This window comes from Onychostruthus taczanowskii, unplaced genomic scaffold (genome assembly GCF_017590055.1).
Source record: "Onychostruthus taczanowskii isolate IOZ18803 unplaced genomic scaffold, ASM1759005v1 scaffold61, whole genome shotgun sequence".
NCBI classification, from domain to species: domain Eukaryota; kingdom Metazoa; phylum Chordata; class Aves; order Passeriformes; family Passeridae; genus Onychostruthus; species Onychostruthus taczanowskii.
In genome coordinates this window covers 10,825-25,937 of record NW_024503790.1, presented here as the reverse complement: position 1 = coordinate 25,937, position 15,113 = coordinate 10,825, and the positions used below count along the sequence as shown (strand labels likewise).

Sequence of the window (15,113 nt, the reverse complement as noted above, 5' to 3'; positions counted from 1 at the left end):
AAATATGCATTTGGGGTAGTCCATACTTTCGGAAAAATTTGGGAAGAAAGAGGGCTAATTGGTACTCGAGGACAAGGGTTGGTGCATGGGGAAATAATAAGACAAATCTTAGAGGCTATCAGGGAGCCAGAGGCGATTTCGATCATCATGTGAAAGGGCATCAAGCAGGAATGCAGTTTCGAACTCGAGGGAATAACTTGGCAGACAAGGAAGCAAAGAACGCAGCTTTATTGAAGGTAAGTACCCCGGAAGTCAAGGAAAGTGAGGCCCAGGAATATCCCCCATATCCTTCCCCAAAGGAAATTGAAGGATACAAGAAAATGGGGGGAGAATTAGAAGAAGGCAAGTGGAGATTGCCAGATGGGAAAGAGCTACTATCTAAAGACTATATCAGAAAAATTTTAAGGAGATTGCACCAGCAGACTCATTGTGGGGCCCAGGCCCTTGCAGAACAATTTCTGAGATTCTTCGGATGTAAGGGGATTTATGAATTGGCAGAACAGGAGGTGCAAGGATGCATGATCTGTCAGAAGGTCAATCAGGCCAGGGCACCACAGGTAGCATTAGGAAGTTGTCCAATAGCATCCCGTCCTTTTGAAAGGATGTAGGTGGATTTTACCGAACTGCCCAAGGTAGGGAGATATAAATTTTTATTGGCAATAGTAGATAAACTAACCCATTGGGTAGAGGCCTTTCCAAGCTCTAGGGCTACAGCTCAGGCAGTGTCAAAATTTCTACTAGAAGTAATTGTACCCCGATATGGACTAGTAAAATACATAGATTTGGATAAATGGACACACTTTACCTCAAAAATCATTAAGCAACTAGCAGAAGTCTTAGGAATCCGGTGGGAATACCATACCCCGTGGTATCCTCAAAGCTCAGGACAAGTTGAAAGAATAAACCAGATCTTAAAAGCCGAATTATCAAAGTTAATGTTAGAAACTAAAATGTCCTGGCTCAAGTGTCTCCCCTTAGCTTTACTAAATATCAGGACCATGCCTCACTCTGAGACAGGGCTATCACCTTTTGGAATGCTATACGAGGTGCCTTATGAACATGGAATGCCAGTAGGACACCCGAAGACAGAGGACAAATACAACCCTACCTCATAGCAATAAGTAAAAATCTACAGGAATTGAGAAAACAGGGGATAGTAATGCAGAGCACCCCTTTAGGGATTGCCATACATAAAATGCAGCTGGGGGATAAAGTGCTTATAAAAACCTGGAAGGAAGTCCCCCTCTCCCCTCACTGGGAAGGTCCTTTTCTCATCCTTTTAACCACAGATGCAGCAATTCAAACAGCGATAAAAGGGTGGATACGCGTCTCTGGTGAAAAACATCGAACACCAGGAAGAGACACCTGAGTGGAAAGTTACCTCTCCCCCTGGAGACCTAAAGATAAAATTGCATTGGCCAAGTAAATGACCGAAAGGGATCAGATAAGTTGCATAGTGACTGTTTGTGAATGTTATCCATGTGTGTATTTTAAATGCAAATATTGTCATGAGGTTTGGGTTGCACATTGTAAGAGGGGATATAGGCCTAAGGGCTTGTGCACAAAGTGTATAAAGGAAGAACAGTATCTGACTAGCTGTGTCTTAGAACTTGTTACTGATTTGGGCATAACAGAATTAGACTCCCTGGAGTGGTATCACTTGTTTCAAAATGGGATAGGGGGAAAATTAAATTCGAAGGCTCAGATCCTTACAGTTGAGTGCCAGAGATTGAATAAAGTACCCTGCAGAGCAGATGCAGTCAAACTATCGAGGTGGCACATCTTTTAAAGACGGTATGCGGCTTGGTCCAGGTATGGAACCTCGTAAGAATATTCTTGCTGCCGAGAAGATGGTTTACCTCGCCGCTGGTGGCAACCCACTGGGCATAGGCAAGGGCAGAGGAATAGACCTGTGGGGAATCCTGATGGGCCTGAGTCTAGTTGTGTGCAGTACAACTAGTCTGCACCCGGAGAATTCGCCCAGCACTGAGGGGCAGAGTCCCAGTAATGAGTGCAGGCAGTGCTTGCAGATTGTCCTGGAAGGACAAAGAGAGGCAGAGACTTCAGCATACCCAACCGCAAAAGACTGCAGAAATGGTAAGAAAAGCAGGTACTGTACCTTAAATGGCACTCAGTATGGGATATGTGAATTAGACAGAAAAATAATATGTTATATGCAAAAAGTGACATCTAAGAATGGGCAGTCAGAAACACCCATACATAAAATTTCTAAGAGGAATGTTGAGCAAATATCTATTCCTACCTGTAATCAATGTAATTGCATGGTGTGGATCAGGGGAAAAATGGAATTGATATTTGTAGTTTATTTTCAGGTTAACAAACTGTGTTATGATAACAATCAGTTAGGAATGTGTGTGATGGGTGGAAAGACTTACTGGGTAGGAAGAAACTTGAAATATGAAAGTAGACTATCTCTCAATAATGAACCTGTTATTCTTGATCTCCTTGAGGACAATGATAAGAATCTGTTTACAATTCGATAAAATTTTCTGCTTTTCAAGAAACAAAGAGGGAGTAGACCTGGAAAGTAAAATGAAGCAGGTAGCTCAAGAATTAAAAAGACAGGAGTCAGAAATGAGAAAATGGAGGATAGAACAAGAGAGGTTAAACTGAGTGAACAATATGACCAACTAGAGAAACAGTACAATGATTGGGAATTGCCTGCTTCAGACAGGAATTTATTTATAGATTTGATGCAGGAAATTGCTACGGAATTAGGATTGTCCAATTGCTGGATTTGTGGAGGGCTTAAGTCAGCTGAGAAATGGCCTTGGAAAGGCGAGAGTTTAACTCCAGAGCAACTTCTAAAATGGGACAGTGCCCAAATTTCAAGAACAATACAGATACCCGAGGGATGGGTCTTAGATCAAAGGATAATTGGAACAATTTTTATTAGCAGAGAAGGAAAAGAATATACTGAAGTAGTGGGATATACTCCATGTATATCCACCCTAGCGGTAAACTCAAACAACACAAGCAGGGTTTGGCAACCAGAACCTCCTGCTGGGTATTGGAGTTGTGAGAGGGGGACCAACTGCGAATGGAGTGATAGAATTGGACTCTGTTGGAACAAAGGCTCTGGAGCTAATCCTTACCAATCCCTGAAAGAACTAAGGGGTTACTGGAACGAACCAGAAAATACAAGAATTAAATGGAAAACCCCTAATGGTATATATTGGATATGTGAGGAAAAGGCACATAGTGAGTTACCCCAAAAATGGAGAGGGTCTTGCACTCTAGGACTGATTAGACGTGTTTTCTTTACATTATCCTGATCAGAAAGTAGCTTATTTGGAGCACCTCTGTATGAAACTTTAAATAGAAAGAAGAGAGAAATAAAGAAGAAATTCCCTATTGCAGGTGACAGCCAGACATGGGGTGAGGAGGACTGGCCTGTGGAAAGAATAATAGAATGTTATGGCCCTGCAACATGGGCCCAAGACGGGAGCTGGGGGTATAGGACCCCAATTTATCTATTAAACAGATTAATAAGTGTCACCATGATATTTTATGAAAAACCCTTTGCTAGGATTTTTCTCCTAGCTGAGAAGCCTCAGAAAAGAAATGTAAACAATTAACTATCTGATGGCTGTGGAATGTTGTCTGGACATTGTTTACCAACAGGTGCATCTTAGATTGGTCCATGTGGATTGTTTTCACTTGATGACCAATCACAGCCACCTGTGTCGAGGCTGTGAGCAGTGACAAGATTTTGTTATGCATTCCATTCTTGTTCTTTCTAGCCTTCTGATGAATCCTTTTCTCTCTATTCTTTTAGTATAGTAGTATTTTAATATAATATATATCATAATATAATAAACCAGCCTTCTGAAACATGGAGTCAAGATTCTTGTCTCTCCACTCGTCCTGGGAGCACCCCACAAAGCTTCGGCCACAAATAAGACTCCAGACAGTAGTAGAGATTGTCTCAAATCACACCTCAGATGCCCTTGAACTATTATCAAGACAACATTCCCAAATGCGAGCTTTTGTATACCAAAATAGAATAGCATTAGATTATTTGTTAGCTGAGGAAGGGGGAGTCTGTGGAAAGTTTAATGAATTGGAATGTTGTATGATGATGATTATGGAGAGACCATCAGAGGCCTTGCGGCAGAAATTAAAAGGGTAGCACGTGTTCCGGTCCAGAAATGGAATTCCATCCTCCAAGTGTCTTGGTGAGATCATTTGTTTGAAGGAGCTTGGTGGAAGAAAGTAATGCTTTTCATATTATGTTCAGTAGCCGGGGTCATATTTCTACCCTGCTTAATACCATGTTTTATTAGATTAATACATTCAGTGGTGCAAGGCATGCTGATAGCAGCCATGCCCATGGACACAGAATGTGCTACTGGGAGATTAAACCAAGTATCTAAAATAATGAAATAGGGACAAGGAAAACTAAACAGTAAAGCAGCAGAAGCCCTGGCCAAGTTTGAGGAACAGATGAAAGGAGATGGGATTGTTTACAGAATACACCAAGAAATACCATGAGAAGAATGGGATAGAGAGTCTGAAGAGGACTGAAAGAGTCTCTTTTATTTCTTAGGAACACCAAACAATTAGATCATAAATAGTAGAATAGTTACACAGGTTTAGGGAAAATTCACAAGTAGCTGAGAAATATGAGAATTGTAGAAAAGAGCATGAATTAATGTGTTTATGTAGAAGGGTAGGGATTGTAATATATAATTTGGAATAATTTGTGCTTATGTGAAATATACGGGAAATAGGTTATGTTTGTAAGAAAAATTCTTAAAAGTTTTAAACCCACAAGCCGGAGCTGGGGAGATTGCCTCACAAAGTTGTGAAACCACAGACGGCAGCAGAGAGAAACACCTAATTAACAAACTAAAAGACATGGCTTCTACGGAGATGGGAGATGGGCTCTTTCCCCAGAACAGTCCAGGAAACACCCAAGTGATAAATACTCGATAAGCATCTGCACTCAAGATAGCCAGAGTCGACAGGAACCCGCATCCCAACACCAGGATCCCATAACTAGATTATCAGCATTCATTGCTTCCCAGAAACGGTTTTGTCCAGCCCAACACAGAGAGAGGAGACTACATGAATATGTGAAGCCATGAAAAGAAAAGGAGAGACTCTGCCCCAGGCGCAAAAAACTGTATAAAAATTTTCTGGACAGGGACAGCCTTTGTGAACAGAGGGGATCTGAAGCGGTAGAGTTCGGATCAGAGTTCACCCAGTGCTGATCCCGGCCATGACGCTGTCCCTTTGATTGTGGCTGTCAGAGACGGTATCTCGTTCATGAAATAAAATCTATTTTATTAATTATTAATTTGGCCATATAATTTATTACCTATAACAGTGTTAGGAAATTTAATCCATAAACACCAGAGGTTTATGTCCAAAAAGGAGACAGAAGAGCCCTTTTACTTTATTCCAATAAAGGGAGACGCCATGGGGCATTCCCCTGGGGTGTCTCAAATTTTTGGAGGACACAACCTCCTTTTTATCCCAATTTCCTGGCCTCATTTTCCTTCTCTCTTTCCCCATTGGCTGAGGCACTTGAGAGGTACAAAGATTTCACTCTAGTGTATAACCCTCCCTTTTAATTTTTGATTCTTACGGAATTTAGGGGTTTTTCTTCCCCTAAATTTCATCTTTCATCTTTCAAGATCTAATTTCATTTATCATCAAATATAAGGTTTATTTGTAAAGGCAAATATCTTTTTCCATTCATCAGTCAGTGGAATCCTTCACATTGTTTCTTTTATCTCCCAGTGATAGTTTTATCTACCAGAAGACCCACAGCTTGTTTGTAAAGACAAATCCGCTATTCCTCTCATTAGTAACATAGCAAACCTGCATAGATCACTAAGAGGAATTAGGTAAGCCATAAATTCAAGATTCTTTAGCTCACATTCAAGACAAACCTCGAACTTAAACTGCAATAATTATCTGAGAGTTAACTCCACTGTCAGCTTTATTAAGTGCTTGCTTTTTACTCCATAGTTCTAACAAGGTAATTTTATTGTAAATATTGCAGTACAGTTGTTTACTTGCATGTTGTTTACTTTGATGTTGTGGAAAATGTCATTCACTTGTGTTAAAATTTTTTAAGAAGTTTAATAGTAATAAAATAGTAATGAAAATAGTAATAAAAATAGGGACAATAAGAGACAATAAAAAAGCAAAGAATTACAGATCTCTGGGTGCCTGGCATTCCAGCAAAAGGCACCTTGCTGAGAAAGGACTACCCCTTAAAAGAAATAGCCTATTGCATATTCAGATATCTCATACATGACTCAAACATTCCTTTCAAACTAGGGTGTTTCTGCTTAATTTCAGCTTCCCCCCCTCATCTTGTAAATCAATCTTTGGTTCCTCAAAGTCTGGGCCTTCCCGACAAGGAGGCAATAATTCTTTTCTTGGGATCTTGTTGTCTGTTTGCTGTTATCTCTATCTTTTCCATTCTTTGAGCTAGTTACAAAAAGTATCTTACCTCACATAGTTTCTCTTTAATATAATGCTACAGCCTAAAAACTATATTTAAAAACATGCTACTTAAAAGAGATTAATACAGCACTACTTAAAAGAGATTAATACAGGAGAACTTTGCAACATAACTCATATAGTATTCATTTTAATATTTGCGGAGAGCCAATCATATAATATGCATTTTTCAGATTTAACCGTTTGACAAATTTTCAGTAATCTTTTTGTAATAATAGAGTTTAAATAAGTTAATTCTTGTTAAGATTAATTTTTGTTTAGTATCACTGATGCTGACTCTCTTTTAGATATATTTATTAAGGTTAAGTTTTAGTGAAGTTGATTTTAAGTTTTGTTGAAGTATACCTGTTTGAATTAAAAGATATAATTCCTTTGCTATACAAGTGAATGACATAAAGCCTGAATGAATTTTTGTAAAAATTTGCTCATTTAAATTACAAGATACAGCTTTTTTACTTTTTTGCTTTAATGTCATAAATGTCTAGGAAAATATAACTTCAATTTCTTAAGAGTGTTCCTACTGATATATTAGTAACCCTGATTATGTTGTTAATCTTATGACGTGAATTCACTGACTTTTATAACAAACATTATTCATTTGATATTTGTCTATGTTTAACTATTTAACTAAGGCTAAATTACAAAAACAGCTACTTTACAAACCTTCATATATCTTTGTATAGCTAGATATAAGACATATATTGTGTGAAAAATGCGTATTTTATGATTGGCTTTTCGCAAATATTAAAATGAATATTATGTGTTATGTTAGAAAGTTGTGCTGTATTAATTTTCTTAAGTAGTGTGTTAAATATAGTTTTAAGTTACAACATAATGTTAAAATAGAAACTATGCTATGTAAGATACCTTTTTTAAATAGAAGACTCGGACCAAGCTAGCAGCAGCAGGACACCGAAATCTTTCAGAGGAAAAGAATTTATTGCTCCATTATCAGAACAAACTAAGTTCTTCCCACCTCACTCAGCCCTGAAGATGCCGTCAAGATTAAGGGGAAGAAGTTGATGATGACCAGACAGAATCCTCTCTTTGAATGGATTTATGCATCATGGATGAGCTGTATGAATAAGCAACAGGCTATTGCTTTTAAGGGTTAATCTTCTCTTAACGTGGGTCCTTTTTCGGGCTTATTTTGCCCACAAAGAGGTACCCAGACTGTCCGTAACTATTTGTTTTTATTGTCTCGTATCGTCCTAAATCCTAATTGTCCAATTTTTTATTACCCTTATTATATTGCTATTTTTATAACCATTTTATTACTATTAAACTTCTGGCGTTTTAAAACAAGTGATTGGCATTTTTCACAGGGTGAATAGAGCTCCTCCAGAAATTTACACTATTTTTTTTTTCATGGTAAATCAAATCATATCAAACTTGACCCCTTACCTTGCTGAAACACCCTTGGAACTGCAAGAATTAGAGTTTCCGGGTTCTGTGAAAATTGGATTTTTGGGTTAATTTCAAATACACAGGAAGGAATCAGTCTAAAAATGTCTTTCCCTATCACCCTGTGTATAAGAATCAAAACTTTTGGTACAATTACACTTCTGGCAGCCTTTCTAAATCTATTAATGCAGCTGCCATCAGGAATGTTTTAGTTTATAAAGATCAAACCTGAACTGTTTAGTGGCTAGAGTTTTTTAACAAAAAAATTATTTTTAAGAGAGGTATGTATATGATAATTTTGATAATATTATTAATCATGACACCTTTCAATGTGTGCAGAGAATAATTAATAAGGTCCTTAAAGGAGTGTTTTTGGTTGAAAGGTGTTGTATTGTGTTCTGAAAGTTTCAGTTAGTGTATTGGGTTATTCCATGTACCCTAATATTTGTAATGGTTCTGCCCTGGTTCTCTCTCCCCTCACTCACCCAGTCAATTAAATTTTCTCCTCCCTGCTCCCCCTGACAACACATGTATCCTCTTTTTAATCTCGCCCTGGTGCCCTGTCAATCACTCAGCATCCCAACCCTTCTCTCCAGAACTTTCTAGCCTGGGCATCAAGTGATTGGCTCCGGAGCCAGGGCCCCGCCCCATGTTCATCTCTATTGGTTACCTTGCAATGCCTATCACCCTCACCCCACTCCAAGTTAGTTTCTAATTGGCTGAAGACCAAGCCACTCCCTTGTAACCTCCTCCCTTTAAAAACCCTTGTCAGAGCCCAGTTAGGGGTCTTCAGCAGCTGGAGTGGTTGGAGTTAGTAAATTGCAATTCGCACCACTGCTGGAGTTCGAGTCTCTCCTTCCAGTTGGGTAGCAGCCTCTCTCCTCCGTCGCTGAGCTTTGTCCTGCAAGGCTGAAAAGCCTTAGGCGCCCTCCCCACGTGTGTGGACTAGGAGAGTGCCCCAGTGCTGCCAGTGGTGCTGGCTGCAGCTTGCTGGGACTTTCTCTGAGCCAGCCGCTGCTGCAGAAAGGAAGAGGGGAGATATTGGGATGTTAAGATGGCTTTCAGATCTAGTTAACATAAGAGATTTTATAACAGGATACGTTGACAAAAGCAAAGGGAGCTTTGAAAATTAGACCTAGATTGCAAGAAGATTCAATCAGACGAGTTTACCGAAAAAAGAAAATAGCCATTCAACTCTGCAAGAAAGAGGTGGTGCTATACGTATCAGTTTGTGTATGTGATTTTAAACTAATCATTGCACACATTATTAGTGTTCTCCCTGAAATAGTATATAAGCATTCATATCCTGCAGAAAAATTGGATTCTGGTCAACAAATCAATCCTCCCCATTTCTCTACATCACTAATGCTTCCCCTTGTTTATTTCCCCAGTCCTCTCACCAAGGGAGCCTTGGGACTGGGGTGTCCCATGGGCTGGGGGGGCAGGGAGCTGGTGCTTGACTTTGGGCAGAGATGGCTCCATCTTGTCCTTTTCCTTCTTCCGCGATGTGGACTGCAGTGGCTTGTCCCTTCTTGGGACATCCTTGGTGAGGGGAGAGCAGAGCAGGAGCACTGCAGTGGCACAGTTGTGGTGTTGGGGTGTGTGGTGGAGCTGGAGGAGAGTGGGGGCTCAGGGAGAGATGGGGAAATGCTCTTTTGGGCTTACTCCATGGGCCCCAGTGCTCTTCTCCCTCGCCTTGTGTTTCAGTGCTGGATGCCTGTCTTGGTTGGAACAGCCAGTTGTCTGATAAGGAAGGCAGGAGCCTCCCCTCAAATGGAAAATATAAACCTCTTACCTCTGAAATGTTATAATTTTGAAAGTAGAAAGCTCTCAGAGAAGGATATGGGAACAGGAATGACAGTTCTTTACTAAGAAAACTAAAAAAAAATACAAATGGAATAGTACAAAGAAATAAAGTGTGGACAGAGTCAGAATACAACCTGACACCCTGTGGGTCAGGGTGATGGCAGCAGTCCCATGCCATGGTGGCTCAGCCCTCCTGCAGTGCCAGGTGTGGTACTGGTGGAGCAGGGATCCTGGAGAAGGGTGGAGTTTTCCTCTGAAGGTCCAGGGCTGCTGGAGATGGGCCTGGTCTTTCTCTGGGATTGCAGTGGAGAAGAAAGCTGCTCCTCTGGGAATCCAGTGGGGAAAGGCTGACTGTGGTCTTCCAGATCGCTGATTCTATCCAGATAGGAATGCTTGGCTCCTCCCTCTGGGCAGAGCTCCTCACTGGGGGATGATGCAATTTTATAAGTCATGTGGTGAGACTCAGTGGCCCATGAACGGAAGCTATCTCCACGGAGGGAGGAGTGGCTACGGAAGAGACTTCCCATGTAACAGAAGAGAATGTTCCACAGATGGGAATAGAATACACACACCCGTTTCCAACCTAAGACAATGCCCCTGAGGGGTGCCCAGGATGTGGACTGGCACCATGTGTCAGGGCAGTGCTTCCCTGAGCTCTGTGCCATCAGCATGAGGGTGCTGCTCAGTGTGAGGGGAGTTTGTTCATGGGTCCCTGGGTGTCCTGAGCTCTCATTCCCAGGAGTGGGTCAAAGATCACTTTGAACATGTAATTTTGTCCTGGGTTGAGAAGGAAGTGAGTTTTTTGGGAAGTTGTGGTCAAAACCAATCAGTGGTCAGATTTGAATATTGGCAGCTGGTGTGGCCCCTGAAGACATGGACCGGCTCTGAGAACACAGGGGGTTAAAAGGCAGAGAAGTCGCAGGGAACTCTCTTAGTTCTGCTCCATGAAAGAGGTGGGACCTCCCCTGCCGGGCTGTGTGGCGGAGGGGAAGCCATGCGGCCTGGGTGAGGTAGGCCGGAGCCCTGGACAGAGAAGGGGGGTGAAGGCCTTGCAGGATGGAAGGGTGGAGGAGCCCTGAGAGGCATTGGGCACCCCCTTGGGGGACAGAGAGAGAGAGGGAGAGCCGGTGCCTGTGCTACCTTGGAGTTTGTTCTCATGTGGTGGCAGCATGGCTGGCCGAGAAGAAGAAGAAGAGGGGGTGCGGGCCGAGAAGGTGCCCGTCAGCCGTGGGAGTTCTGGGCAGGCAGAGCCCAAGATTTTAACCCTTTTGTGGGATAATGGAAACCTTACAAACAGTGCTCCTCCTGGATCTGGATGAGAAGAGAGAGAGAGATGAAACAGGAGGAAATGAGCAAGTGTGGTGAAAGTTTGTGCGAGCAGAAGATGTCAGAAGGAGTTGAGAAGAATCCTAGGAGGGAGGAGATGATGGAGTGGCCTTTGGCTGGACACTTTTCTTGTATAGCCATGGACAGACTCATTTTTCCTGTGACACAGAGGCTGCGTTTAGTGGGAGGCAATGGCTTGGAGCCAAGAGAACATGGAAACACAAGAGGTTTCAACTGTGTTTCCGGGGGAAGCCCACGGTACAGGAGGGACTCCTCTCTCCTTGATGAACTGAAAGTTGATTATCTGAGGGGTGGTGACTGGATTGAACATCTAAGGTCTTATTTCATGTTGTGGTGGAAACTGGGGGAAGGAGGAGGAATGGTTTAGAATGTTTGCATTCTGAGTTCTGTGTCTGTTCCTTTTTACATATTGTAGTTACTAAAGTTTTTTTGCCCTTTATTCCTAAGTGGGAGCCTGCTTTGCTCTATTCCTGGTCACATCTCACGGCAGCCACTAGGGAGAATATATTTTCATAGGGGCACTGGCATTGTGCCAGCGTCAAACCATGACAAATTTTTCTGTAAGTGATTGTATGAGTACTTCTATTTCAACAGTGAAGTAAAAGTTATGAACTTGGCGGCGAAGTTTTATTGTGGTCTTTTAAACTTCCCCTTATTCTCCCATATTGTTAAATACTTCATAATGGACACACGCTATAGAGTGTAAATAAGATGTTAGACATTTAATAAAAATAAAGCTTACGCTTCTTTAGGTTAACCTGTAGATTTACTGTGTCAGTTATAAATTGTATGAAAAGAATATAACAATAATTGACAACATGGAAGCATAACAAATATTTGTCAAACTCTATGCAGCCATAGAGATTAAAAGTAGTTGAGGCTGAAGTCAGTCGGTTTGTTCAGCTGGAGGAAGCTGAGGTCAGAGCTCAGTGGAGGCTGCAGCTCCACCCGAGGGGCAGCTCTGCTCTGTGCTCTCTGTGACGAGGGACAGGACCCGAGGGAACGGCTGGAGCTGTGGCCAAGGACAGACTGGATGTTAGAAGAAGGTTCCTCACCCAGAGGGATCACAACCCTTCACCACCTCCTGGGCAGGGGGACACTGGCTATTGGGGTGTCACACACTGTGGGGGTGCCCGTGCCTGGCTGGGGCAGGGCTGATGCCCCAGCAGAGAGGCTTGTGGCACTGTGGGGCCTTGTCCAGGGCTCCTCCGTCCACCAAAGCCCCTCTGAGGATGGGACACAATGCACAAGATGTGCCCGACAGCCTCCCCAGAGTCCTGCCCAGCCCCACCGCACAACAGGGACACCTTTGCCAGCACACAAGCAGGACCTTGGCATCAGCAGACCCAGCCCTGGATGTGTGTCCCCAGCCCCACCACATCTCCCTCTCCCAAAAACCAGCAAGACCAGCTCAGCATTTTTGCTTTTATCTTGGTCAATAGTGGTATCTCCACAATGCCGCGTCCTCAGTTTGTGCTCATTTTCTGTCAAAAAGACAAAGGGAGGTCACGGTAAGACCCTCAGTGGGGCAAGAACAGCCCCTGTGTGGGGGCAGAGGAAGGGGCACCCACCTCGTTGATCCAGTCGATGTAGGCAGACACCCGGGTGAAGACTGTCGGCTTCCTTTTCAAGTTGCAGCTCCGGCTGGAGCCGAAGCTGACGATGCCCTCGACCTCCCAGACCCCATCATCGCGCTGGCAGTTCAGGGGGCCTCCAGAATCGCCCTGTATGGAGAGACAGTGTGGGCCACTGCTCCTGGGCACCCTGCCAACACTCCCCTCATCCCTCCTGGCCATGCACCACCATGGCTCCATCCCCTCTCCTCCCTGTGCCCAGGGTTCCACATCATTTGGGCACCCACCATGTGCAGTGCCCACACTCACGTTGCATCCAGAGACGACGCCGTCACCGCCAGCACACACCATGGTCTCAAGCACAAGGTCGCCCCACCAGTCCCACTTGGAGCAGGTCTCATAATCCACCACGGGCAGCAGAGCCTGCTGCAGTATGTCAGCCAGGGGCCCGTTGGCTGCAATGAGAGCCAAAGCTCGTACCTCACACCCTGTGCCCGCATCCCCTTCCTGGAGACCCCCCCGGGGACACCCCACTTACTCCTGATGCGTCCCCAGCCGGTGACATAGCAGGGGTAGTTGTTGGGAAGGACCTTGTCAGCAGCTGGCAGGCAGGAAGCACGGATGGTGTCAGTCTCCTGTACCTCCTCTGCCAGCTTGACCAGGGCAATGTCGTTGCTGCAAGGAGACACGAGACATGGTCCCTGGCCATGAGAACAGGTTCCATGGCCATGGGGTCAAGGGACCACCACCCTGATGCACCCCATCCCGTACATGATGAGGTAAGAGTCCCAGTCCTCATGGACGATCATCTTTTCCACACCCACGGCCACAGAACCGGGCTCATCATCCTCTGACATGTCCTGCTTGCCCAACACGACGCGGTAGGTCATGGAAGAGCTGCCAGGGAGAGAAGGGGTGTCAGTCCCCACAGATAACTCATCCTGCAGGTACAGATGCCCCCCAGCATCCCAACACCCACCTGATGCAGTGGGCAGCTGTCAGCACCCACTGGGGGGCAATGAGGGTCCCACCACAGGTGTGGTACCAGGACCCAGAGCGGCTGTACTGCAGCGAGATCTGCGAGGGCAGAGGCACAGGGTCAGAGCAGAATGTCCCCATCCCTGTCCCCATCCTCATGCCCATGCCTGTCCCTGTGCCCCCTCACCTGCCATGGCCAGCTGTGGGCTACAGCGTCTTCACCGCCCACCACGCGGGAGCTCAGCTGTGGTGGCACGGCCGGCTGACCGCATCCGTAGGCTGTGGGACAGCGGGCAAAGGGACATCAGAGGCTGCCTGTCCCCCCTGCGCTGACCCTTGCCCATCCCCTGCACCTACCGTAGCCCAGCAGCACGACGAGACAGACGGCTCCCAGCATGGTTGTGCGGAGCAAAGGTGCCGCAATGGGGCCGCTCACCCCTCTTATAGTGTCCGGACTGCCGGGGACCTTGGAGTGGCCCTGCCTGCCGCTGACATGTGGGGACTGTCCCAAGCTGTGGGCACAGGGGCTCCTCAGCCCCATCACCTGCTCTTATCGCACTCACCGTCCCTCCTGGGAATGGCCACATCTGCCCGTCATGCGCTGGCACCATGCTGGGACATGGTGGGGACACCTGGCCCTGCTCTGGGAAGGGGCAGGGTGCCTCCTGGGGCACAGGGTCCCTCCTGGGGCACAGCTGTTTGGCAGCCCCCCACCTACGATGGTGTCAGTGAGGTGCTGGGCAGCCCTGCTGCCCCCCAGCCCTGAGGACCGACTCCTCCAGGACACTCTCTGTCCCCAGCCCCCCAGTCCCCCAGGGATAAGGTGCTCCCTTTCCCAAAATGCTCATCACTGGGTGTCTCTGAGTGCCTGTCAGTGTTTGTTCACCGTGTGTAGCCATCCTTGGCAGGTCTGGGTGCTTGTTCCTGACGGCTGCCTTGGCTGTGGCATCATGGTGGGTGCCGGTGGTACATTCTGTGCTCGGGAAAGCCTGGGGGCGAGTGGCTGTGCCCTTTGGGAAAAGTGACCCTGCACTGTTGCCCTTGTTTATTTCCCCAGTCCTCTCACCAAGGGAGCCTTGGGACTGGGGTGTCCCATGGGCTGGGGGGGCAGGGAGCTGGTGCTTGACTTTGGGCAGGGATGGCTCCATCTTGTCCTTTTCCTTCTTCCGCGATGTGGACTGCAGTGGCTTGTCCCTTCTTGGGACATCCTTGGTGAGGTGAGAGCAGAGCAGGAGCACTGCAGTGGCACAGTTGTGGTGTTGAGGTGTGTGGTGGAGCTGGAGGAGAGTGGGGGCTCGGGGAGAGATGGGGAAATGCTCTTTTGGGCTTACTCCATGGGCCCCAGTGCTCTTCTCCCTCGCCTTGTGTTTCAGTGCTGGATGCCTGTCTTGGTTGGAACAGCCAGGTGTCTGATAAGGAAGGCAGGAGCCTCCCCTGAAATGGAAAATATAAACCTCCTACCTCTGAAATGTTATAATTTTGAAAGTAGAAGGCTCTCAGAGA

The 15,113-nt window shown here is 45.4% G+C and overlaps 1 protein-coding gene across 1 annotated transcript; it reads right to left on the bottom strand.

The window, feature by feature from the left end:
• Window positions 1–12,471: 12,471 nt before the first annotated feature.
• LOC121344016 (chymotrypsin-C-like) lies at window positions 12,472–14,082 on the bottom strand. Its single transcript, XM_041419668.1, has 8 exons — window positions 13,968–14,082; window positions 13,798–13,889; window positions 13,612–13,709; window positions 13,404–13,529; window positions 13,171–13,307; window positions 12,942–13,087; window positions 12,630–12,782; window positions 12,472–12,542 (listed from the first exon to the last, which is right to left on the bottom strand). Exons 1-8 carry the CDS (start codon window positions 14,005–14,007, stop codon window positions 12,525–12,527), a joined length of 810 nt encoding a protein of 269 aa, XP_041275602.1. The 5' UTR covers window positions 14,008–14,082; the 3' UTR covers window positions 12,472–12,524.
• Between the last annotated feature and the right edge of the window lie 1,031 nt (window positions 14,083–15,113).